General features: G+C 44.3%; 2 protein-coding genes across 5 annotated transcripts; one reads left to right on the forward strand and one right to left on the reverse strand.

Annotated features, from left to right (window-relative positions):
* Nucleotides 1-338: 338 nt before the first annotated feature.
* Nucleotides 339-10,409, reverse strand: LOC114675357 (HLA class II histocompatibility antigen, DP beta 1 chain). Of its 3 annotated transcripts, none has more exons than XM_028842594.2 (6): nucleotides 10,245-10,409; nucleotides 6,171-6,434; nucleotides 1,860-2,141; nucleotides 1,218-1,328; nucleotides 864-887; nucleotides 339-567 (listed from the first exon to the last, which is right to left on the reverse strand). In XM_028842594.2, exons 1-5 carry the CDS (start codon nucleotides 10,342-10,344, stop codon nucleotides 868-870), a joined length of 777 nt encoding a protein of 258 aa, XP_028698427.2. In that variant the 5' UTR covers nucleotides 10,345-10,409; the 3' UTR covers nucleotides 339-567; nucleotides 864-867. The 3 variants fall into 3 exon arrangements, with proteins under 3 accessions (XP_028698427.2, XP_077856425.1, XP_077856426.1); XM_078000299.1 differs by having other exon boundaries at nucleotides 1,201-1,328; XM_078000300.1 differs by lacking the exon at nucleotides 864-887 and having other exon boundaries at nucleotides 1,201-1,328.
* Nucleotides 10,410-12,730: 2,321 nt separating this feature from the next.
* On the forward strand, nucleotides 12,731-21,948 carry MAMU-DPA (major histocompatibility complex, class II, DP alpha). 2 transcript variants are annotated; one of them, XM_015136066.3, is made up of 5 exons: nucleotides 12,731-12,917; nucleotides 16,683-16,928; nucleotides 17,274-17,555; nucleotides 17,769-17,935; nucleotides 21,606-21,948. In XM_015136066.3, the coding sequence occupies exons 1-4, from the start codon at nucleotides 12,818-12,820 to the stop codon at nucleotides 17,921-17,923; spliced, it is 783 nt and encodes a 260-aa protein (XP_014991552.3). In that variant the 5' UTR covers nucleotides 12,731-12,817; the 3' UTR covers nucleotides 17,924-17,935; nucleotides 21,606-21,948.
* The last annotated feature ends 776 nt before the right edge of the window (nucleotides 21,949-22,724 follow it).

The following is a 22,724-nucleotide window of genomic DNA, read 5'->3' on the forward strand; positions in this document are numbered from 1 at the left end:
GTTGAATTAGTGCTGTGTGAATATGGGTCCTATCAGGCAGATTTGCAGTCTGCTCACTATGGAATAGCTAAGAATAGTGGTCAGAGACCTAAATGGAGGAAGGCACTAAACTTGATTTGGGGGCAGCTCACTGAAATACAGTCAATTCAGAAGAGTGGCATGTCTAACAGGCCTCATTATACAATAGTTAACACATCCCCATTTTCATGGTTCTCTTCTTTCCTACACATAAACCAAAATGAACTTCTTTATTAACTTCTACTGTTTACTAAAACCCTCAGAGAAAAGTGACGAGAGATGATTTGGTGCAGATTTTTAAAGGAAAACAAACACTCATGTTGGATTTTGATTATTTGTGGTGCTAAGAAGAAGGGAACATGGTTGGAGGCCCAATGAGAGAAACAGTACTTTGGATCAAAGAGCAAAATGATAGAAACTAACTTCAGAGCAACTTCTTGGCAGCAGTATCCTCTTGGGAAGCTGGAGGTCTGTCCTGGAACCAGGTGCTAACGAAACAGCAAATGCTTGTTCTAAGGCATATTAGTCTTTTCAGTGAGGTCAGGAACCCTGTGGGGGTAAAGGACAAGTTATCCCAGGTTGCGGGCCTCCTTTCTTTAAGTCCTAGAGAGAAAAATTATGGTGAGAGGCTGAGTCTTAGGCTGATAAAGAACAGAGTTGATCTCTGCTTCCTTCAGCAATGGAGCCATGCAATGCTCTTTCCCCACTCACCCGAGAGCTGAGGTTGAAAGAGGGGTTCAGGCCTGAGATTCTCTTCCTAGAGGAGCCTCAGTGCCACATTGCACAGAAAGGACTCATATCCTCCTGCAACCCACCCCACAAGGAAATCAAAGCAGGAATATTACCTGTTCATACAGATCCTCGTTGAACTGAAATGAAAGAGGAAAGGTTATATATTCAGCCATTGAAACCACCTCAGATAATTTGAGAAACATTTCCATCCCACCAATTTCCATTGGCCATCACTCAATGGACGCCTCGCAAGAGCCTGAGTACTTGGGACCTCATGCATCTGGCTGCATTAAGATCCTAGCCTGGGATACCTCTCTCGCTTTAGGTCATGTTTGTTCCCCGACTATCTGATTTCAGTGGCCTCTAGAGCTTTCTGACTTTTCTTTTCTGTCTGAACCCCTCATCATGGAGTAAGTGTGAATATGCCAGGGGAAGGTAAGTCCCGCTCACCCTGCAGGCCTTCTCACCTTTCTTGCTCCTCCTGTGCATGAAGATGCCCACTCCACAGGTGATGAGCCCCAGCACGAAGCCCCCAGCTCCCGTCAGCGTCTTACTCCGGGCAGAATCAGACTGTGCCTCTGGGAAGAACAGACCCAGGTTTAGTGTTACCTTCACCAGCTGCGCCCCTATTCACGTCCTGTCTGAAATTCTGGAGCCTGATGCAGAATATTAGGACGAGGACTGTGCCAGGGGAAAAGCTTGCTTAAGAGGAAATTCAGAAAGAGTCACCCTCATATCTGGAACAGGGGTGTGATCTCAACCAGGTGGCAAATGCTGATTCTGGAAGTTGCCTCTCAAAATGCCTAAGAGGCTAAAATGCTGAAGGAAGAGATCCATTCCTATGTGTGAGGTCAGTTCAGGAAGGTGTCTGTGTCCCTAGATTCTCTGACAAGGAGAGGAACTATGAATCCTTAGGACCCCTAGGCCAGGGTCAGGCAAGTCTCCATTGTCCCAGTTTGAAACTACGCTCAGGAGCCCGTACAGAAGAAAGATGGCGTTGGACATGGCCCCAGGGTATAGACGCAGAAGACAAGATGAGTGGACCCCAGAGCCAGAGAGTCCCTGCTCTTCAGAGGTGGGGTCTAGAGGGTCATCAGAGACTAACTCACTCCACTCCACCATGACAGGACTGTCCAGGCTGGGGTGCTCCACTTGGCAGGTGTAGACGTCTCCCTGCTGGGGGGTCATTTCCAGCATCACCAGGATCTGGAAGGTCCAGTCTCCATTACGGATCAGGTTGGTGGACACAACCCCAGCTGTTTCCTCCTGTCCATTCAGGAACCATCGGACTTGAATGCTGCCTGGGTAGAAATCTGTCACGTGGCAGACGAGCAGGTTGTGGTGCTGTAAGGGACCCTTCTTGGAGGGGGCAATGTTCACCCTTGGTTGGACTAGGAGTGGAGAAGAAAAATAGTGAAATAGCGTTTGAGATTGTCCCTCCTTTCCTTCCTTCCTTCCTTCCTTCCTTCCTTCCTTCCTTCCTTCCTTCCTTCCTTCCTTCCTTCCTTCCTTCCTTTTTTTTGAGGCATAATCTTGCTCTTTTTTTCATTCTTTCTTTTTGCTGAGATGGAGTCTTGCTCTCTTGCCCAGTCTGGAGTGCAGTGGCGCAATATTGACTCACTGCAACCTCCAGCTCCTGGGTTCAAGCAATTCTCCTTCCTCAGCCTCCCGAATAGCTGGGATTATAGGTGCCTGCCACCACACCTGGTTAATTTTTGTAATATTAGTAGAGACAAGGTTTCTCCATGTTGGTCAGGCTGGTTCTCTAGGAGCACTTGACCAACTCCTGACCTCAAGGGATCCGCCCGCTCGGCCTCTCAAAGTGCTGGGATTACAGGCCTGAACCACTGCTTCTGGCCTGATCATTATTTCTTAGGCATGTTCACTATGTAATTGATCCTAGATGTTGAAAATAGGAATAATGTGATTAGTGTAGTGGGTAGGGGTAACACTGAAAAGATAGAAACAGACCTTCAAGTAGAGCATGGATGATCTTGAATAAAATAATAATTAGTAAGCATATAGGGGAATGGCAGGGAGACAGTTTGCACTCTGTAGTGCATTTAGGAGAAACTTTAACCAAAGTAATTTGGGCAAAGAATATTTAACCAACTGTGAAATTACCTATCTTTTCAAAGTTCTATCTTGATACAAAGGACGCAAAATTTACTCAAATAATATCTTGAAATTAAGATACACAGAGAATGGAATTATGGTGGGTTAATCTAATAATTTTATTTCATGAAAATTCAAAGAAAATGAAGAGAGCTTGACATGTCTTATTCTGTAAATAACCTATGTATTTTTTTACCTCACCTACAAAAACTCAAAATCTTCATATTTACAGAATATCCTGAGCCCCTACATGCTTGAATAGTAGAAATCCCGTCCTTTCCGAGTTCCTCCTCTGTGCTGTGTCTTCAGGTCCCGTGAAGGTCTCGCAGATGTATTGCCTCCCTCTACATCTCTGCATTTGTGCCCCAGCTCGTTCTGTTGTTCTCAGGTCGATTTCCACAACTGCCACCTGCAACTTTTCTTTTGGATCTCTGCCACCAGTATCTTTTTCCTCCTCAGAAGGCAGAAAAGGCCAGGCAGGGTGGTCATGCCTATAATCTTAGCACTTTGGGAGGCTGCAGCGTGAGGAGCACTTGAGCCCAGGGTTTTGAGACCAGCCTGGGCAACATAGTGAGAATCCATCTCTAAACAGAAAAGTAAATTAGCTGGACATGGTGGTACCTGTATCTGTAGTGCTAGCTACATGGGAGGCTGAGGCAGGAGGATCACTTGAGCCCAGGAGGTTGAGGCTGCACTGAGCCATGATGGTGCCACAGCACTCCAGCCTGGGAGACGGTGTGAGAACCTGTCTCAAAAACAAACACAAATACAAAACAAAAAACAAACACAGAAAAGGGTCAAGTGCTCCTAGAGAACGGCTCATTCAGGGAAATCCAATAGAGAACAGCTCATTCAGAGGAATCCCCTAGAGAACAGCTCATCAAGAGGAGTGTTTCAAATTAGTCTTCTAGGTCCCTAATCACTCAGTTCTTTCCTTTCTACTTCCTGGAGAACACAAATACCCTGACATGGGGCTGGGCCAGGTAAAAGCAGTCTTGAACTGACCCACAACCCTCACTCCCTATTGTATTTTTGCCTTGTTTACAGACTGATCCACATTGCCAGCCTCTTCCCTTAATGTGAATTTATTTCAGGGGCACCTGGGTCTCACTACTTCATCACCTCTGTAAACTCAATGTCCACTAGACTATTCAACCCATGTCTAAATCTCAGTTGTGAATTATGTACAATTTCTTCCCCATAGAGCTCCTGGGAACCATGAAATCAGGGGGAATACTTAAGTGTCTGTTTTAAGGTCCCAGAACATTCCATGAGAGGCATCTTGCTCAATATTCTTTGATGGGAGCAGGTCAGCCTGGAGCACATCAGTAACCTGCAGGGGTTCCTGGAGCTAAGGCCTGATATCCAGTGGCCTCATTTCTGACCCAGTTCAAATACATTTCACCAAGGCAAAGATTCCTGCTTGTTCTAGTTGCCTTCTCTAATGCCCAGAAAACATTTGCTCAATTACTTCTAGATTTGGGTGGGCATCCACATTGGAATTGTCACAACTCCTTTCTTCTCCCTTCCCACCTCTCCCCTGCCTCTGTGTTTTCCCTGTTCTAATTCATGCCTTCATTGCAATTTCCCAGACAATAATAGCAGTTTCTACCTCATCTCCCTGCCTCTGGTCTCTCCTCTACCCAGCACCCTTAGTAGTACTCTGAAGACACAGTTCCAACCTTGTCTTTTTCATTTTTCAAAAATCTTCGGTGTTCTGACAATACTTATCTGGCTACATGGGAACCTCTAGGGAGCTGATTACAAACAGATCCCCAGACCTCCCCACCCAGGAAATCTGAGTCTCAGGGCAGTGAGTCTGGGGATCTGTGCATCACAGAGGGTCTCCAGGAGAGTCCTCTGAGCAGTGAGGTTGGGGACCTGCGGGCCTAGAGGAGAAACCCACACTCCTTAGGCTGGCATCAGGGCTCTCTGCAATCTGGCAGTTGATTACTGTGAAAGAAAATGCTGCCACATTGCTGATTTGTGCCTCTACAAAGTCTTAGTAACAGTTTTTGCCAATCGCATTACTTTTATTTGAACACGTCTCTCAACCATTACCTCAGCAACTTTCCTAAGCTCATGTCACTCACCTCATCCCCACCCAATGTGTCCACCTTCTCACTCCTAGCAGGTGCACTTCCTTTCACTTTCCAGGAACAAGGAAATCAAAGATGTGATCTCCCCAGCTTCCTCCTCCTCCTCCCTTCATTTTTTCCTCTCTCTAAGAAAAAGCCCAAGGGCTCAACCCCACGCCCTGATGCTGCTCTCAGGTCCCTCAGGTTGGTGCACCAGGCTCCTCACCCCACAAGTTCACAGGAGGAAGCCAAAGCTCCAAGGCCCTCCTGTCTTATCCTTAAGAAATCCTCTTACTGCACACATCTTACCTCTCTCCATCCCTTTACACCCAGACTTCCTGAAGGAAAGGATGAATGAGCTCAGACACTGCCCTGTGCCAGCCATGGGGAGCCCAGGACAAATAAAATCCATCTCAACCCCGAGGTGGATGCGCCACACTCAGCCTTATCCACCCCCTCCCATTCCAGCTTGCACCACCGCAGTCAACCTGCTCTCCCCAGGTGTCCCTGGTTTCCAAATCCACTTTCCATCTTCTGTTTTCTGACCTTTCCAAGTCACTGGCACCGCTGTCCATTATGCTGCTGAGGTTCCCTCCCCTCAGCTTCCAGGACTCTTCTCTGCGGGCCTCTCCTCACACTGCACTTGGGTTTTTTTGTTTGTTTGTTTTTGTTTTTTCTCTCTTTCACAGACTTTTCTGTCTTGGCCAAATCACAACTGTCCAGTTCCCGGGATCCAGCTCTTCCCCGGGGTCCCTCTCCCTGGGTGGTCTCATGTAGCCCAGTCTCCTCCCTGGCTGCAGACCCTTCTGTCTACCTGACCATCAGACCATCCATCTGGCCCCTCAGGAACCTCAAACCCAGCCGTCTCCCTGCAGGTTTCTTCTCTGCGTGGCCTGCTGTGCCATCTCCACCTCCATCTCCACACCACATCCCTGCACGCTCTCCTGTGGCCTCCTTTCCCCTCACCCCACATGCAGTCAGCTGCCAGGCCTGATGAAGTCCAGGGGGTCTCTCTGCTCCTATCCTCCTCACTCCACGCTCAGCCCAGTTGAGGTCCGCACGCTCGCTCCCCTGACAAGCTCCAGATGGGCTCACCCATGAATCCCCAGCCCAAAGTCCCCTTTCTGCCTGGCACTAAAGTCCCTTAGGCCGGCCTGGCTGCTTCTGCGCCCTGGGCTCGGGCCCCCGTGGCTGCCCTGGGACCCCCTGCCCAAAGCCCTCACTCACCTCGGCGCTGCAGGGTCACGGCCTCGTCCAGTTCGTAGTTGTGTCTGCACACCGTGTCCACCACTGCCCGCTTCTCCTCCAGGCGGTCCTTCTGGCTGTTCCAGTATTCCACAGCAGGCCGTCCCAGCTCTGTCACCGCCCGGAACTCCCCCACGTCGCTGTCGAAGCGCGCGTACTCCTCCCGGTTGTAGATGTATCTCTCCAGGAAGCGCTGTGTCCCATTAAACGCGTAGCATTCCTGCCTTACCTGGTACAGGTAATTCTCTGCGGGAAGGGGGCGGACATGAGCGGGGGCGCCACTCTCACCTAATCCCGTTTCTCCCCCCTTCTCTCAATTTTAACGATTCTTCCCAAATCTTCCCACGCAGGGCTGGATTTTAAAATAGGAGTTTTCCTAGTACCGAGTTCTGTGGTCCTAGGCAGGTCGCTGAGCCTCTCCAGGCCTGTTTTCTCACCACGCAGAGAGAGAATTTACTGAAAAGAATGAGATTCACTGCTCAGGGGGAATGAGTGATCACTAGGGAGGGGCGAACACTGAGGGGAAGGCAGTCCCTTCTGCTGGCGGCTGGAGGAGGAGGGGGAGACGTTTCACGTGGGGTCGCTGGGAGAAAAACCAGGGGCGGGAGGAGCTGGGGACGTGGAGGGCGGAGCTGCTCCCCCTACTCAACTCCCTGCCTGACATTTCCATCCTGATATTAGTCCTGGTTCAAATGCCACCTCCTCCAGGAAGCCCTCCCTTCCTTCTTTCTCTTTTCCATAGCTAGGCGCTCTCTCTTCTCTACCAGTTTCTTGAGAATTCCTCAACCTGCTCCTGTTGTTTTGCATTTAGGAAATGTAGAAATATATTTCTTAAAACTTTCTTCAACTTTAGTATAAGAAAGACTCTGTAGCCTGAAAGTTAATTTTCAAACATGGCTGCAGAAAAACTTGGTGTGAAAAGATGTGGAAAATATTTTAAACAATGAAAATCACCACAACAACCAGGGACCTGTTGGAGTGGAGTCCTTTGGGTTTAGAGGAATTGATCTAATTTTTTTGGACAGTTTTTATGGTTTTATTTAAACACAAAATGTGGACGTGAACTTTCTCTCATTTTCTTTGCTGTGCACCCTGGCATTGCAGTTGGTGACTGACGGCCGGCTGGGTGACTCTTTCCACAATGGCTTTGCAGTTCTTGGAGGAAACTGTGAGCCATCTCAACACAGTAAGATTTGTTGCACATCAGCAGCACTTTCAGCTCCTTGATGTTGTGGACCAGAAACTTCTGGAAGCCACTGGGCAGCATGTGTTTTTTGTTGTTGTTGCTCCCATAAGCAAGATCTGGGCATCAAGATCTGACCCTTGAATCTTCTAAGAACCCTGTTGTCAAGACCTCTGGGTTTCCGCCAGTTACACTTAATTTTGAGATTTCAGTCTGAGTGGTGCCGCATGAACTTGTTGGTCCTCTTTTTGAGGATCTTGGGCTGCATGAGGAGTCTGAGGGAGGCCACGATGCGGAGGAAGAGATGGCTGCCAGCTCCATAGGCAGCGCCAAGGAAGACGGCATTGATGTAATTTTTACATAAAGAACTTTGGCAGCCTTTCCCACATGCTGTTGTTCCTAGGGAGGCCAGTGAGCAGTGTCTGGCAGGTGTGTGTCTACACAGAAGTATTAGTGACGTGGCACATGTTTGTTTCTGTTTGAGTCTCTTCAGGCCTGCTCTGTTCTTGGGCACATTGGGGAAATTAAGGTGCTGTGATTGTTCTGCTCATCTGTTTCATGCTCCACAAATTAACTTCTCCAGTCTATTAACATCAACCCTCACAAAAGCTGCATAGCTAGTCGCAGAGGACAGTGGAGATGGAGTGGGGCTGGGCTCAGGGGCACCATAGAGTCCACCTTTAGTCTCCAGTGTCATTGCTAAGGCAAGATCCCAGGCCTTGACTCAGATATCCTGACCCGCCTCTTCTCCTGGTGCCTTGGGCCCCAGCCCCATAAACTTCCAGGCCCAGCGCCCCCCAGCTCCTTGAGACCAAATTCCTCCTCCTCTGCCATCCACCCGCCCCTCCCTGTTCAGTTGCCCCGCTCTGAGTGTGGATTCTCCCATTTTCTTTTGTTAGTCTTTGTTTCTCCTCTTCAATCACCAGTAAAAGAATATTTTTTCACTCAAGAATAAGAATTTTGAATTTTTTCTTTGCAGCATTTAATTCCTTTTTTATTTACCCAGTCTTAGGTAATTTTTAAAATACATTTAACTTTTGAAATGGAATTTTACCTGCCAAGTAGATATAAGCGATGAGGGGTTTTATGGTATAATTTGAAATCTTCATTTTTTTTTTTTTGGTATATAAGAAACTTTACCCTGTTTCTTAACAATTGAGTTGCCCAGAGCACAGTTTGAAACCACTGATCTGAATGAATTCATCTCTCACTCAGAACAGAAGATAGTAAAAACCTCTAGCTCCCTATGGATTGTCTCAGCCAAGCTTTCCTCCCTCGGCCTCTTTAAGCCACAGCCCGGCTCCTCAGCCCTTTTCTCTTGTGCCCTGTTTGAAGTTTGGGATGTGTGTGGAGTTGTAAGAGCATACGGGGAATTGTGGAATCGGCCCTGCCCTCTCTACCTACTCCCCTATGGCTCCAGCTCTCCCTCCAGCAGGTTTTGATTGAACATTCATTCTATGCAGGGAGCTGCAGTAACACACCCTCAGTCCCTGTCACATGGCTCCACTGCCTCATCTCATTCCCCCTACAAACCTCAACCTAGCCTTTGCCCCTCCTCCTATCCACTGCCCAGCGTCACATGCCCCCTTCTGCTCTCCCACCTCTGGGTTACCTTGGTGGCTCCCAACACTGTCCCTCATCCCACATGACAGCTCTGCCTATGGAATGGGGGCGCTGCGTCCCCTTACCTTCTGCTGGACTCTGTTCAGTGTCACCAGCACTGCTCCAACCTCCTCTCTCCCCAGCCTCACCCCTCTGCAGTTCCCAGGGCTGAGCCGTCCTACTGGTTAGTTCTCAGCACCCCTCTGTGACTACAAGTTCAAGTTCTCCTCCCCTTCCCGGACAATGAATCCAAGGTAATAGATAAGAGGTTTTAGGGTTTGAGGGGCTGTATTCAGGAGATTCCAACCTTGCTACCCTGAAAGATAAGGAGGTGACATGATGTCAGTACCGTCTAGGTGTGTCCTAGGAGGGGTGTGAAGGGGTCTAGGAGGAAGGGTGTAAGCAGGAAAGGTGGAAGTCAGTGGAAAACTAAGGCACCTACTTTACAGTCCTTCCTCTCAGAGTGTTGGTGTAAATTTGGACTAGAAATATCCTGAGAGTATCCTGAGAGAAAAACAATGGATCATAGATGCCATAATATTACACCAGCCACAGGGAGGCGGCAGGAAGAAGATATTTTTCACTTGGTTACTGCTTTCTTGGCTGTCTGATAACCTGCACTCAATCCCTGTTATGCACCCACACAACCTCATCTAATTCTTCCTACAAGTCTCAACCCCCTCTAGTACTCTCACCAAGTTCCGGGGAGGCTGGGAGAAGTACCTTTAATGAGAATGCCTTCAGGGGCTAAAACCTGTCCCCAACCCTCCCTCCCATCTTGCCTTCAATGTCCAAAGGGTGTGGGCTCCTGCTCAACCTTGGGGAATGAGAGGCATTCTTCATGAGCACGTAATCCTCAGTGATCCTCAGAGCCTGGACACTCCAGCTTAGGGCTCTCTGCCTGAGTCCCCTCCAGGCTGGATGCAGATGTGAGCATGCCCAGGAGCCTGCACTTGCCACCTTCTCTCTCTGTAAACATTGTCCATCAAGTTTATCCTGGATCTCTTGGCCCCATTTTCCCAAAGACAAGCATACTGACCACTGGGCACCTCTCTCTGTTTGCTGTATCCATGTCCTTGGAGAGAGAATAGGCCTGTAGGATAACAAGCTATCCTATAGGGGACGAACCTCTTTCTCTAGCTGGGAAGGGAGGACACTCCTTAGGGCGGGAGCCCCCGCAGCCTGTCTCAGAATTTGATCCCTTAAAGATAAAGTCCCCTAGGAATTGTTCCCTGAACCAGACCCTCCAGGAATGGCAGCTCTGCTCTTACCTGGAGTGGCCCTGCCCTGGACCACAGATGTGAGCAGCACCATCAGTACCGCCATCAGACCCACTGTCTGGGGGGTCCCAGAAACCTGCAGAACCATCATGGAGCTGGAAAAGGATGGCAAAATGAAATGAGCTGCAGTCAGGAAAAGAAGGACTCACTAAAGGGAGCTCCTGTCTGAAATATTAGAGACCATGAACCCAAGTAGTCTTCTGTGACCCTGGGATTGGACAGAGTCTGAGAAAATAACCAATGGGCACTGAGCTGTGTATGAGTCATCACTCACCGGGCAGACGGTTAGTGGGAAAGGTCTGAAAATATAAAACCTGTGATGCAGTTAAGATGACAGATGGAGGATGGTGACACCCATTTTAAGCAGTCAAGTAAGTCATGAGGTTGGGGGAGATGATGTGTTTTCTTTGCTCTGACAGTGATCTCAAATATTCTGCTGGCCATCTACGGGGATTATCATTTCCCCAATTCTGCCACACCTCACACACTCACAGGACATGGCCTGGTGTGGAAGAAATGCTATCTCAGTGTGTAAAAGGTCAGTCAGTGGCATGGTTTAGAGGGATTAGAGTATCCATCCCAGAACTCAAATGAGGCCTGGAGTCTGTCTGTCTTGTCTTTGTCCAAGGGTGTGTTTAAGATTAGCACCCATTTATATTTACTTTCTCCCAGAGGTCTGTGAGTCCTGTGATGTGCAGGAGATACCAGGTTCTTCCACAGGACTCTCATCAGGGTTAGCAGGGCTCAGTCTAGGGACCTAACACCGGAAGCATGAACACACCACTCACCCTACCAGGTAAGTATGCAGCTTTAAGGACACTACCTCTTTTGGACTTCGATTCCTTGTCTTCAATATGGAGATGATAGAACCTGCCTTATAGCAAAGCTCTTAAGATCAAATGAGATTGATAGGTCTGAAATTGCTTTGGAAAAATAAAGCCCATAGAGAATATAAATTGACTAGCAAATAAGGAAGAAAGTGAAAAAAGAATCATCAAAGACCCCACCTCCTTCAAAGCATCTGATTCTATTTTGTTTATAGTGAATATTTTTACAAACGTACAAAGAACACTACTTCTTACTTTAGACACTTGTAAATGTGATCCTGTTGGACCACCAATTCTAATTTCAAAAAAGAACCAAATTGGCATAATTTCTTTAAATCAATATTAAAATGTAAATAGAAGGCTACCATGTAAAATGCAAGATAAGAAAATAATTATGTAGTAGAAGGTGTCCAGTAGGATTGAGGGGCCAGGAAAGGATTGTGGAGAAAAGCTCAGGTTTTTAGTAATTGCCTGGATGGGACTCTTCTCCTTGTCATTTATCTGCCATAATTAGACAGATACTTAATTCCTCGATGATGTCTCAGGTAATTTATTTTTACAGTAGACATTAATAATACCTCCCTCAGGTGTAATGTGAGGTTTAAATGAGGTAATGCGTGCAAAGCACTAATAACAGCATTTCTCATGTGCTAATCTGTTAGTAATTGTTATTTATGCAAGGTAAGGCTACCACAAATAAGATAAAATATTAATGTAATTTATGTACTTCATCATTACATTAAATAATAAATGTTTTGTGATCTTCTCTATGAGTGTCGAAGAAATAGCTCAAAATTGAAATATTTAAAATGAGACTAGAAAAATATTTTCTTAAATATGATAAAGACAATATAAAATTAAAAAATGAACATTACCTGTAACAGAAAAGCATTAGAGAAACCCTTCTCAAAAACAAGATCAAAATATGGGTGTACATTGTTACCACAGGTAATGCTGTCCTGGGTATTCTTATATGAAAATGAAATAACATGACTAGTAATTTAAAGATAAATACCTGTTTAAACACCAGGAAAAGTCAAATACTAAGATATCTGAATAATAAAAGTTATCTAGAAATTTCACTAACAAAGGTAACCAGGAATAGATAAATATTTAAAGATCAACTTCATTCGAGTTAATTAAAACCACTAAATAGAAATTATAACACTTCTGCAGAAATGATTAAATTAAAAGTAGATATCTCAGGGAGGTGGACCTGAAAGAAAGATTAATTACATATTTTATTAGATAGAGCATTCATTCTTAATTATCAGCAGAATATTTTTGTAAACTTGACAACGTAACATAAAACATGCTTTAAAATATAGTGACCAAAAACCATCAAAGATCATCTGACTGCCTGGGATGGGGGTGGGGGTGGGGAGAAGGAACATAATGGAAAACATTTGCCATCAGAAGAAGGTGTGACTTATCTTTCCACATCTCTTTCTCTAACTCTGAAAACGAGCTGTGAACTGGAGCTCTCTTGACCACGCTGGTACCTAAAATTCTCCCATCTCTTCCCCAGCACCTTCCAGCATCCTCTTTACCCAGCAACAGAGAATGTCAGCTATGTTATTCCTCTGATTGGTGAAGCCCAGCCATGCTGACTCCTCTCCATTTTGACCATTTCCAGTGCTAGAAGCCCACAGTTTCAGAGTCTCATCTGCCTCCACCCAGCCTCAGTTCCTCATCACTGTTCCTGTGCTCGCGGTCATCAATTATAGACCCTATAACATGCGCCCTGAAGACAGAATGTTCCAGACCAGAGCTGTTATCTTGAGAACCCTCTCCTTGGCTTTCCTGCTGAGTCTCGGAGGAGCTGGGGCCATCAAGGGTGAGTGCTCAGGAGGACACAAGAGCGTCGGGGTGAGTGATGGGGAGGCTTACATCAATTGTTGCTTCAGGAATCAGAGATTTTAGGGGCTCATTGATCTGTCTGGCCCTCATGATAGTCTGTGTTCCCTCTGGCCCTCATAATAATAACAGCAATAGCAGCCAGAATTTATGACACGCCTGCATAGTTTCTTTCCCCATTTACATCTCACAGGACACTTCAATGAAGATATTATTCTCTTCATTTAGAAATCATTCCCTTTATTTAGAAATTATTTTGAAAAAACTGAAGCTCAAAAAGATGAATACGTTTTCCAAGGTTACACAGCAGATCAACGAGCCAAGTTTGAAGTCCAGACCCAGCTCTGAGGGTCATACACTGCCTTCCCCAGATTCTTGCACACAGTGAACTTCTACCAGGGCCCTGCAGGGCCCCCACACCCCTCCCATCTCTCTGGGATCCCCAGCCTCTGTCTTTTGTGGCTGCTTCACAGGAACTCCGAGCTATGGGCTCTGCATTAGGAGAGAAAGTGCTGAGTTTTCATGTATCCTCCCATCCTCCGTCTCTCCTAGGACCATAGGGCCCTTCCTGGGTCTTTGTGGGTGGTCACAAGCTTTCCTCTCTCAAGACAGCAGTGTTGCATGGTCTTGATAGCCTTGTGATTCGGGTTCTGAGAGATCCGGGACTGCAAGGCGGGCCTAGACTTTGGAGAGCTGCAAGGACTCAGCCAGAGATGGACTGTGGTGAATGCTCTTTCTTCCCATAGCTGACATCAGGGAGAATGACATCAAGCCTGTGTATGATGCTGTCATCTCAAAACCTAGTGATGGGGAAGGTTAGAATCCATAACATACAAGATGCACACTGGCCTCAGACAGTTTTATTTAAGATGTGTAGAATAAACAGGAGGTGAGGCTGTGGAGACCAGAAATATCTATTGCCCTGTTCATGGCCACCTGGGTTATTTCTAATGTTATGTTACAATAAACACCACAATGGGCATCTCTTCATAGATTTGAATACTTTTTAGGATTCTTCCTAGAAATTCCTAATTAGCTCAGCTGTCTCTTCAGGGCTTCCCTGCCCCCAGTGGTTCCTTGTCTCTTAACATTTAAACATGTCCTTTACCTTAAAAACATAAGTGCAAACCAACTGATAAAAAACAACCGTGACTTCAGTCTGCATCCTACCCTAGAGACACTTCCTTTGTGTCCTCACACTTGGAGCTAAGCTTCTCACTTGCCTCCGGTACATCCCTTAGGACCCTCTTATCTTGGCCATCAGGAACCTCTGCAGAAGGTCAAATCCAGTGGGTTCTTCTCAGTGCCTCTGACTTGAGTTACTGATAATATTTGCACTGTAATCCACTTATTTCTGATGAACTACCCTGTCCTTATTTTTCTCCTGTTTCCCTGGATCCTCCTTATCATCCTTTAAATCACCTCTTAATTATCATATTCTCTCATTATACCCTGAGATCTCTGCAATTCTGACTTTTGGCACTCTTCCTGGAAAATCTCATCTAACCTGCACCTGCCTCTGACGACTGTCAGTTCCTTGGCCTAAACTCCTCTCCAGAGACCACCCATCATCCACAAATGTCTATGTATTATTTCTCCTTAGATGACTTCCAGATCGTCTACTGCAATAGCCCCACAGTAAACTCAGTATCTTCTCCCAGTCAGGCTGTCTTCCCTGTAAGAAGTGGCTTTTGCCCTGTTTTCTGAATGTCTACATTGAAGCTATCTGTTCCCCAGGAAGCCTTCCCTGATGTGCTGTTTGATCGCATCTTGTGTATACCCACGTATCTGCACTTACTATTCTGAACATGCTATTGTCTTGTCTCTTGTGTTTCCTTCTGTGAATTGTACAAGTCTGTAGAACAGGACCTATGTGTTATTTTTATTTGAATGTTTAGCATCTAACAGTGTTTGATGTATAGTAGTCTTTTAATACACATTTTTGTCTAAATGGAAATGATATTTTGAAGTAAAATAATCGGTTTAATATCTGGTTGATCTTTAGACTGCAGAACTTGTGAAAGTGTTTTTTAAAAAGCATTTTTAAAACTATAAGGAACATTCACGTATTAGGAAGATGAGTTCCCAATAATTGCTAGAGGACGTTGTGTCTTTTTAGTTTACCCTCTTTTTCCTGATGAATCCTTTGAGTCCTTTAAACTGAGAAGGAAGCTAAGTTTCCTTGTGAAATACCTATAGGATTTAATTTAATTTGTTTAGTTTGAAATACCACTCTCTGCTTGGCCACTTACAGTGACAGGGAGTCATTCTCAGTGCAAAATAAGACACAGACCCTATCCTCCAGACACTTACAATTACAGTGACAGAGAGTCATTGTACATACATGTACAGAGACATAGACCAACAAGGGAGTTTATTTTTGAGTTTGATGAGGATGAGATGTTCTATGTGGATCTGGACAAGCAGGAGACCTTTTGGAGGAGTTTGGCTGAGCCTTTTCCTCTGAGACTCAGAGTCATTCTCCCTGTCACTGTAAGTGGCCAAGCACAGACTGGGTCCCCACATGTCAGGGCTGCAAACTCACAGGGAAATCCGTGAGTTGGGAGGTGAGAGCCAATGAGCCCTGTAGTACCTTCTCGCTCTCATGCATTTATCATTCTAAACCCAGACTTTCACATATACATTCATTGTTTTCTTTCATGATGATAATTGCATTTATTCTCTTATCTTTGCTACTTCTTGCAAACTAATACAGATTAAGAAACAAAATAAATTAAATCCTACAGGTATTTCCAACTCAGCAATAATTTCTAGTTGGCCTCTAAAACAAAAATCAAAATATAAATGTGAGAAAAGTTTAGAATGCTTAGTACCTGGGTAAGGAAATAATCTGCACACTAAACCCCCGAGTCATGACTTTACCTGTACAACAAACCTGCACATGTACCCCTCCCTGAACATAAAATAAATGTTAAAATATTTCTTAAAAGGAAACAAAAAGTTTGGAACAAATGCCAAAATAACTGTATTGTACTTTTGAATTTATATGCCCCAAGTGAAAAATATTAGCAACAAAGCTGTACATTCTAGTTTCATGTTCATAAACTAAGACAGAAACTTTAAAACTGTCAAGAACACTAAAATTTGAAGGATATTTTCTTTGTCCTCCCAATTTTCTATTTTTTCTCTCTTTCTGCAATAAGAAAAATAAAATGTCCACTTTCCCACCCCATGACTCGAAAAACAATTTTACATCTGTGTCTTAGAAGAATTAAGACCTTAAGGGTAGAAAAAATCTACTAGTTCCACCAGTAGCTGTATGACCTTGGCCAGTTATTAATATATAACCTCTCTGCATTTCCTTACCTGTAAAATAGTATGCTATGTATTTGCTTCATAGGGTTATTGTGATAATTCAACGAGTGAAATATGTAAAGTATTTAGAAGGATGCCTGGCGCAAGTAAGTGCTCAACAAATGTTAGCTGTCATTGTTACTATTGCTATTTTGTAGGGTCAGGATGCCCAGACTTTCAAAGGCCAGGAAGCAGCTTGACTTATCAATGATAAACTTCATTTTGTTCTTCGCTCCTTTCTTTTTATAACTACTCAACTGCTCTGTATTATTTCCTTAATGGTGTTGGTCTCTCTTCCCCATATGCCCTGCCTTTGACCTCTTACCTTCTTTCTTTTTATATTCATAAGTCTTTATTCATTCTCTAGCTTTCACCACTTGCATATTCAAATTGACATTTTGTCATGTTTTTCTCTATTTTCTTTATGCAGCGGACCATGTATCAACTTATGCCATGTTTGTACAGACACATAGACCAACAGGGGAGTATATGTTTGAGTTTGATGAGGATGAGATGTTCTATGTGGATCTGGACAAGAAGGAGACCGTCTGGCATCTGGAGGAGTTTGGCCGAGCCTTTTCCTTTGAGGCTCAGGGCGGGCTGGCTAGCATTGCTATATTGAACAACAACTTGAATAACACGATCCAGCGTTCCAACTACACTCAGGCCGCCAATGGTATTGCCTATCTTTGCCTCTTCCTCTGTAGCCCAACTGGAAGGGATGAGAGGGCCTCTCTGCCACCCTTAGACTAGGAAGCCTAAGTGCCCCCTGCTGTGTGATCCTCTTCCCCTAGTGGCCATGGGCTGATCCCACTACAGCAAGGGCTTGCATCCTCTCTTCTCAGGAGAGAGAAAGGTGAGCAGAGTGAGGCTGGTCAGTGCTGTGATACCCCTCTCTGTGATTCAGAGCTGCCATAAAATCTAAGGCTGAGGTAGAGGACCACCCTCCTCCCCCACAAGAAGTGGAGCCTTTGTGATTCATCCCAGAAGAGGGGCCTAACCTGGTGCTCTCTCCTCCCAGATCCCCCTGAGGTGACCGTGTTTCCCAAGGAGCCTGTGGAGCTGGGCCAACCCAACACCCTCATCTGCCACATTGACAAGTTCTTCCCTCCAGTGCTCAACGTCACGTGGCTGTGCAACGGGCAGCCGGTCACTGAGGGTGTCGCTGAGAGCCTCTTCCTGCCCAGAACAGATTATAGCTTCCACAAGTTCCATTACCTGACCTTTGTGCCCTCAGCCGAGGACTACTATGACTGCAGGGTGGAGCACTGGGGCTTGGACCAGCCGCTCCTCAAACACTGGGGTATGCAGCTCCTTTTCTCTCCATAATCTTCTGGCATCCTCTATTCCAAGGACCTGGTGTCCTCTGCACCAGCTTTCCCCACTGGCCAGGTCTCAGTCCTCTCCTCATCCTAATGTCCAATTAACTGTCCATAACCTTCAATTCCCATACCCATCCCACACCAGAACCACCCTCACTGCACCTCCTGACCCTATCTCTTCATTCTTCCCCCAGAGGCCCAAGAGCCAATCCAGATGCCTGAGACAACGGAGACTGTGCTCTGTGCCCTGGGCCTGGTGCTGGGCCTAGTGGGCATCATCGTGGGCACTGTCCTCATCATAAAGTCTCTGCGATCTGGCCGTGATCCCCGGGCCCAGGGGCCCCTGTGAAGTACTGTAAAGGTGGGAATGTAAAGAGAAGGCTCTAGGATTTGTAGAATGTAAGGAAGGGAGGAAAAATTCAATCCGATAATTGTTCATTGATCTTCTAATGGGTTAAAAGCATTCAGCCGCATAAAAACAACAACAACATTGATAACTAACAGTAGTTAATATGCTCAGGCGCTATTCTGAGCATTTATGTTTATTAACTCACTTTATTCTCACAAATAGTCTTTGAGGTAGGTACTATTATTTTCACCATTTCACATGAGAAATACTTCTATCTTTTTACATACACAGAGACCTTAAGCACCTTGATCAAGTTCCCACAGCTATGAAGTAGTAGGGCTAGCTTCCAGTCCAGAAAGTCTAGATCCAAGACTGTTTATCCACTATACTATACACCCTATTTTGTGAAGGAAAAGACCAAGTTCAAATTCTCCAAGAGTCCATTGTCTATTAATGGAGGCAGAGCTATATTTCTATATATAATTACAACACAGTGTGGTGGGTACCTGTACTATTTACTGTCTTTACTTGGACTCATTCCATGGCAATGCCACACAAAAAATGCCCCTCCAGAGATCTTATAGTTTTCTATTTTTCATAACACTCACCATGTTTTATATTTGTAAGTGTTTTGGGAATTCTCTTAGCATTAGATAGTGAACTTCCATGCAGATGACCACATCTAATTCATTATTATTGTTGTTATTCATGCTGGACATCAGGTACAAAAGGTTAAGGACTTCTCAGTTCATTATACTATCATCATTGGTGCCTCCGAGCTCTCAATCTCTCTCGATTTATTTGGTCCCTTTTATCCCCAGTCGTTACTCCCATATCTAACCTCTTACCCCGACCTCATAGGCGAACATTTTAATGAATTTGCTGTTTCCTTTCATTTGCATAGATCCTATATAATACGTATTAGTGTTCAGTGTACATGTATTTTAATTAGCCAAAATGACATTAAATTATAGATCTAATTTTGTACATCCAGTTTGTTTCTTCCAAATCTTCCATAATGTTTTGCTCTATAAGTCCATGCATTAGTCCATTTTGCATTGCTATAAAGGAATACCTGAAGTTACCTAATTTATGAAGAAAAGAGCTTTAATTGGCTCACAGATCTGCAGGCTGTACGAGAAACATGGCACCGGCATCTGCTTCTGTTGGGGGATTCAGGAAGCTTTTACTCATGGTGGAAGGCAAGGGGAGCTGGTGCATCACATGGTCAGAGAAGGAGAAAGAGAGAGAGAAAGAGGTGCCAGGCTCTTTTTAACAACCAGGTTTCATGCGCACTAATAGAGTGAGAACTCACTCATTACCCTAGAGAGGGAACCAAGCTATTCATGAGGGAGTCTCTCTCATGATTCAAATACCTCCCACCAGGCCCTGGCTGCAACACTGGGGATCAATTTTCAACATGCGACTAGGAAGGGACAAATATCCAAATCATATCAATCCACGTATCTATATTGCTCCTGGATTATCCCTGGATCTCCATTATTGCAAGCGATGATTGTATCTCACATGGACCTGCGTATGCATGTGGACCTGATCTGCATTCCTGGAATGTATGTATCCTAGAAAGGGGTTGCTGGGTTGATGGAGATGCAGCTCCTTAATTTGACTAAGTACTGCTCATCTGTTCATCAGAATGGCTATACTCATCTGTACTTCTGTTGTCAGTACCTGAAATATCCTGCAACTCCCAAATGTACATCAACACCAGACATTATCCAGTTTTCTAACTTTTGCCAATTTCATGTGCATAAAGAAATATGCTGTTTTATTTTGCACTTCTTTAATTGCTTATAATTGGGGCTATAATTGGGACTGATTAGCCACTTGGGGGTTCCTTTTCTATAAATTGCCTGTTCAAATTATTTGCCCATACTGTGGGCTTCTATATTTTTCTTATTGATTTGCAGGAGATCCTTATATAGTTCTGCTAGTAGTCCCTTGTCAGTTGTAGGCATTGCAAATGTTTTCCCCTAATCTGACTTCTGGTAACTTTCTCCTTGGTTTCCTTTATTGAAGATAAATCCTTAATATTTTGTAATGAAGGCCATCAGCAGTTTTTTGTTTTGTTTTGTTTTGTTTTGTTTTGTCTTGTCTTTTCTTTCTTTCTTTCTCTCTCTTTCCTTCCTTCCTTCCTTTCTTTCTTTTCTTTTCTTTTCTTTTCTTTTCTTTTCTTTTCTTTTCTTTTCTTTTCTTTTGATGGAATCTTGCTCTGTCACCAGGCTGGAGGGCAGTGGCATAAACTCAGCTCACTGCAACCTCTGACTCCCTGGTTCAAGAGATTCTCCTTCCTCAGCCTCCCAAGTAGCTGGGATTACAGGCATGTGCCTCCATGTCCAGCTAATTTTTGTATTTTTAGTATAGGTGGGGTCTTATCATGTTGGCCAGGATGGTCTCCATCTCCTGACTTTGTGATCTACCTGCCTCAGCCTCCCAGAGTGCTGGGATTACAGGTGTGAACCACTGTGCCCTGCCTGCATGTCTTTTTGAAAAGAAGTCTTCCCTGTAAGATATCAAAGATACTCTTAAAATATCTCCTGTAGTTTTAAATTTCACATTTATTACTTTAATTCATCTAGGATTCATCTTTGTGTTTGATGGGGAGCATGTTTTATTTTTCTCTACATAAAGGGCCAGTGTTCCCACAACTACTAAATAGTTCACCTTTTCTCCATAAGTTTATGGCATGTCCTTTGCTGTACTGAAAGCTCCCATTACAGATGGGCCTCTGTTTGGGTGCCATCTTGTTCCACTGTTCTGTTTGTCTCTTCTTGTACCAGTGTCCTAGTATTTTGATTACTATGACATTCTAGTGTGTGTTAGTATCCAGTAGGAGAAACTCTTCCTTATTTTTCTTTGTTCACTCAATTTATAATTATATCTATAATGATTTATAACAGAATAAAGTGAATGGAGAATGTCAGATGTTAAGAGGAAGTATGGAAAGGAGGGCTGGGACTAGGGTGATATAAGGGATGCACTTGACTTAGGTGCAAAATTTGGGAGATACCAAAAGAACTCAGTAATAAAAGTGAATCATATTTTAATGAAATATCTTGAAAAAGCAAAATTAATGCAAAGATACATGATTAACAAAATATCAAAAGAGGATTATTTAACAAAAATGGAGAAGAATCAGAGAGGCAGAATAATTAGAATATGTTGTCACATAAGCCAAGGAATTAAAGAATTCCAGGAAGGAGGAAGTGCTGCTGTCAGATGTTCAACAGAGATCATTTTAGAAAATTTATCTTGGTTTTGAAATCCTTTCAAAGAGCAGTTTACACAATGTGAGCAAGTATCCTTCCTTCATTGCCTTCATTGATATGGTTTGGATGTTTGTCCCTTCCAAGTTTTTTGCAGGGTTAAGCTTCTTCTCTGCCCTCAGTAATGTGGCCCTTACCCTTGTCAGGATACTTTGGAGACATGAAGCATGTAGAATGGCCTCAAAGTCAGCTGAGGGTTGAGGGTGAAATTTGATGACTTTAGGGAACTCCTTGGCTCCTATGCGCTGTTCACCAGGGCATATGCAGGAATGACCACCTTCTCCCCGGGACCTGAACAGGGCAGAGAAATGGGAAGATCAGGTATAAAGGGAGTGGGGAAGATGGATCTGGGCTTCAGTAGTGAACCCAGGAATGACAGTAACTGTGTGTTGCTGCAGGTGACAAAATACCTGAACAGAAGAGGACTTAGGAGAGATCTGAACTCCAGCTGCCCTACAAACTCCATCTCAGCTTTTCTTCTCACTTCATGTGTTCGCTACCCCAGTGGCTGACTGAATTGCTGACCCTTCAAGCTCTCTCCTTATCTTTTGCCTTAAAATAGTCATTCCTTAGTAAAGTTTCCAACAAATGGAAGGTAATGAATAAATGTTGACACTTTGGTAGCACTGATATGGACACTATCCCTTCACTGAGCCTTTTATACTTTGTTCTCCTTTGAAGCATCCTTCACTGTCACCTTCCCGAGAATACCCTAAGACCAATAAATACTTCAGTATTTCAGAGCTGGGAGACTCTGAGTCATTCTTACTGGAAGTCTAGGATCAGGTCACATGTGAATACTATTTCTTGAAAGTGTGGTTTCAAGCTCTTTTGCAGATGAAGTTACTAATGGTTCTGATCTCACCTGAATGGCAAGGTATGAGGATAGTGATTCAGCCCTGGGTTCTTCCCTAACTATAGGATAAGGTGGGGTAGAGAAAGGATATTTGGGGGAAATTTTACTTGGATGAAGATTTTCTTGGATGTAGTTTGAAGACTGCAGTGTTTGAAATCTTTGAGGGAAGAGATTAAGTCTGTCTGGATCAGGATTTCAGGCAGATTTGGATTCCATTCACAGCCCCTGAGCTTCCTTCCCAAGGCTGGATTGTAATTATAGCAATATCTCATGGAGGATATTTTCTACATGATAAACTAAGAGCCAATAAATAAAATTTTAAAATTCCCTCATTCATTGCAATTTTTACCAGCCACAGTCATTCCATGTGGGAGAACTTAAATCATCATTACCAGAGCTTTCAAGATTTGAGAACAGTTGTGATTATGAAGAAAAATATCTTAATTGAGCAAGGATTTTGTTTCTTTATGAGTGTTCATTGGATATTAAGATGAAAAGAGCATGAGATGGTAAAAATGTGGATAAATATAAAAACACGTTTTCTAGATTTTTTAAGTTAAAAAAGATAATTGTTTAAAGTAAAAATTATTTGGGGCTTTATAGAATACCCAGAAGTAAAACATGATGACAGTGGCACAGATAATAGATGGGAGAAATGGAA

The sequence above is a fragment of the Macaca mulatta genome, chromosome 4 (assembly GCF_049350105.2).
Source record: "Macaca mulatta isolate MMU2019108-1 chromosome 4, T2T-MMU8v2.0, whole genome shotgun sequence".
In the NCBI taxonomy this organism is placed as follows: Eukaryota; Metazoa; Chordata; class Mammalia; order Primates; family Cercopithecidae; genus Macaca; species Macaca mulatta.

Excerpts from the sequence above, each read along its gene's own strand:
- MAMU-DPA (XM_015136066.3), top strand. The coding sequence starts at position 12,818 with ATGCGCCCTGAAGACAGAATGTTCCAGACCAGAGCTGTTATCTTGAGA. Across the intron at positions 12,918-16,682 it reads AGGAGCTGGGGCCATCAAGG|CGGACCATGTATCAACTTAT; the intron begins GTGAGTGCTCAG and ends TTCTTTATGCAG. Across the intron at positions 17,556-17,768 it reads GCCGCTCCTCAAACACTGGG|AGGCCCAAGAGCCAATCCAG; the intron begins GTATGCAGCTCC and ends TTCTTCCCCCAG.
- LOC114675357 (XM_078000299.1), bottom strand. The coding sequence starts at position 10,344 with ATGATGGTTCTGCAGGTTTCTGGGACCCCCCAGACAGTGGGTCTGATG. Across the intron at positions 6,435-10,244 it reads CCAGGGCAGGGCCACTCCAG|AGAATTACCTGTACCAGGTA; the intron begins GTAAGAGCAGAG and ends CCCTTCCCGCAG. Across the intron at positions 1,329-1,859 it reads TCCTGTCATGGTGGAGTGGA|AGGCACAGTCTGATTCTGCC; the intron begins GTGAGTTAGTCT and ends TGTTCTTCCCAG.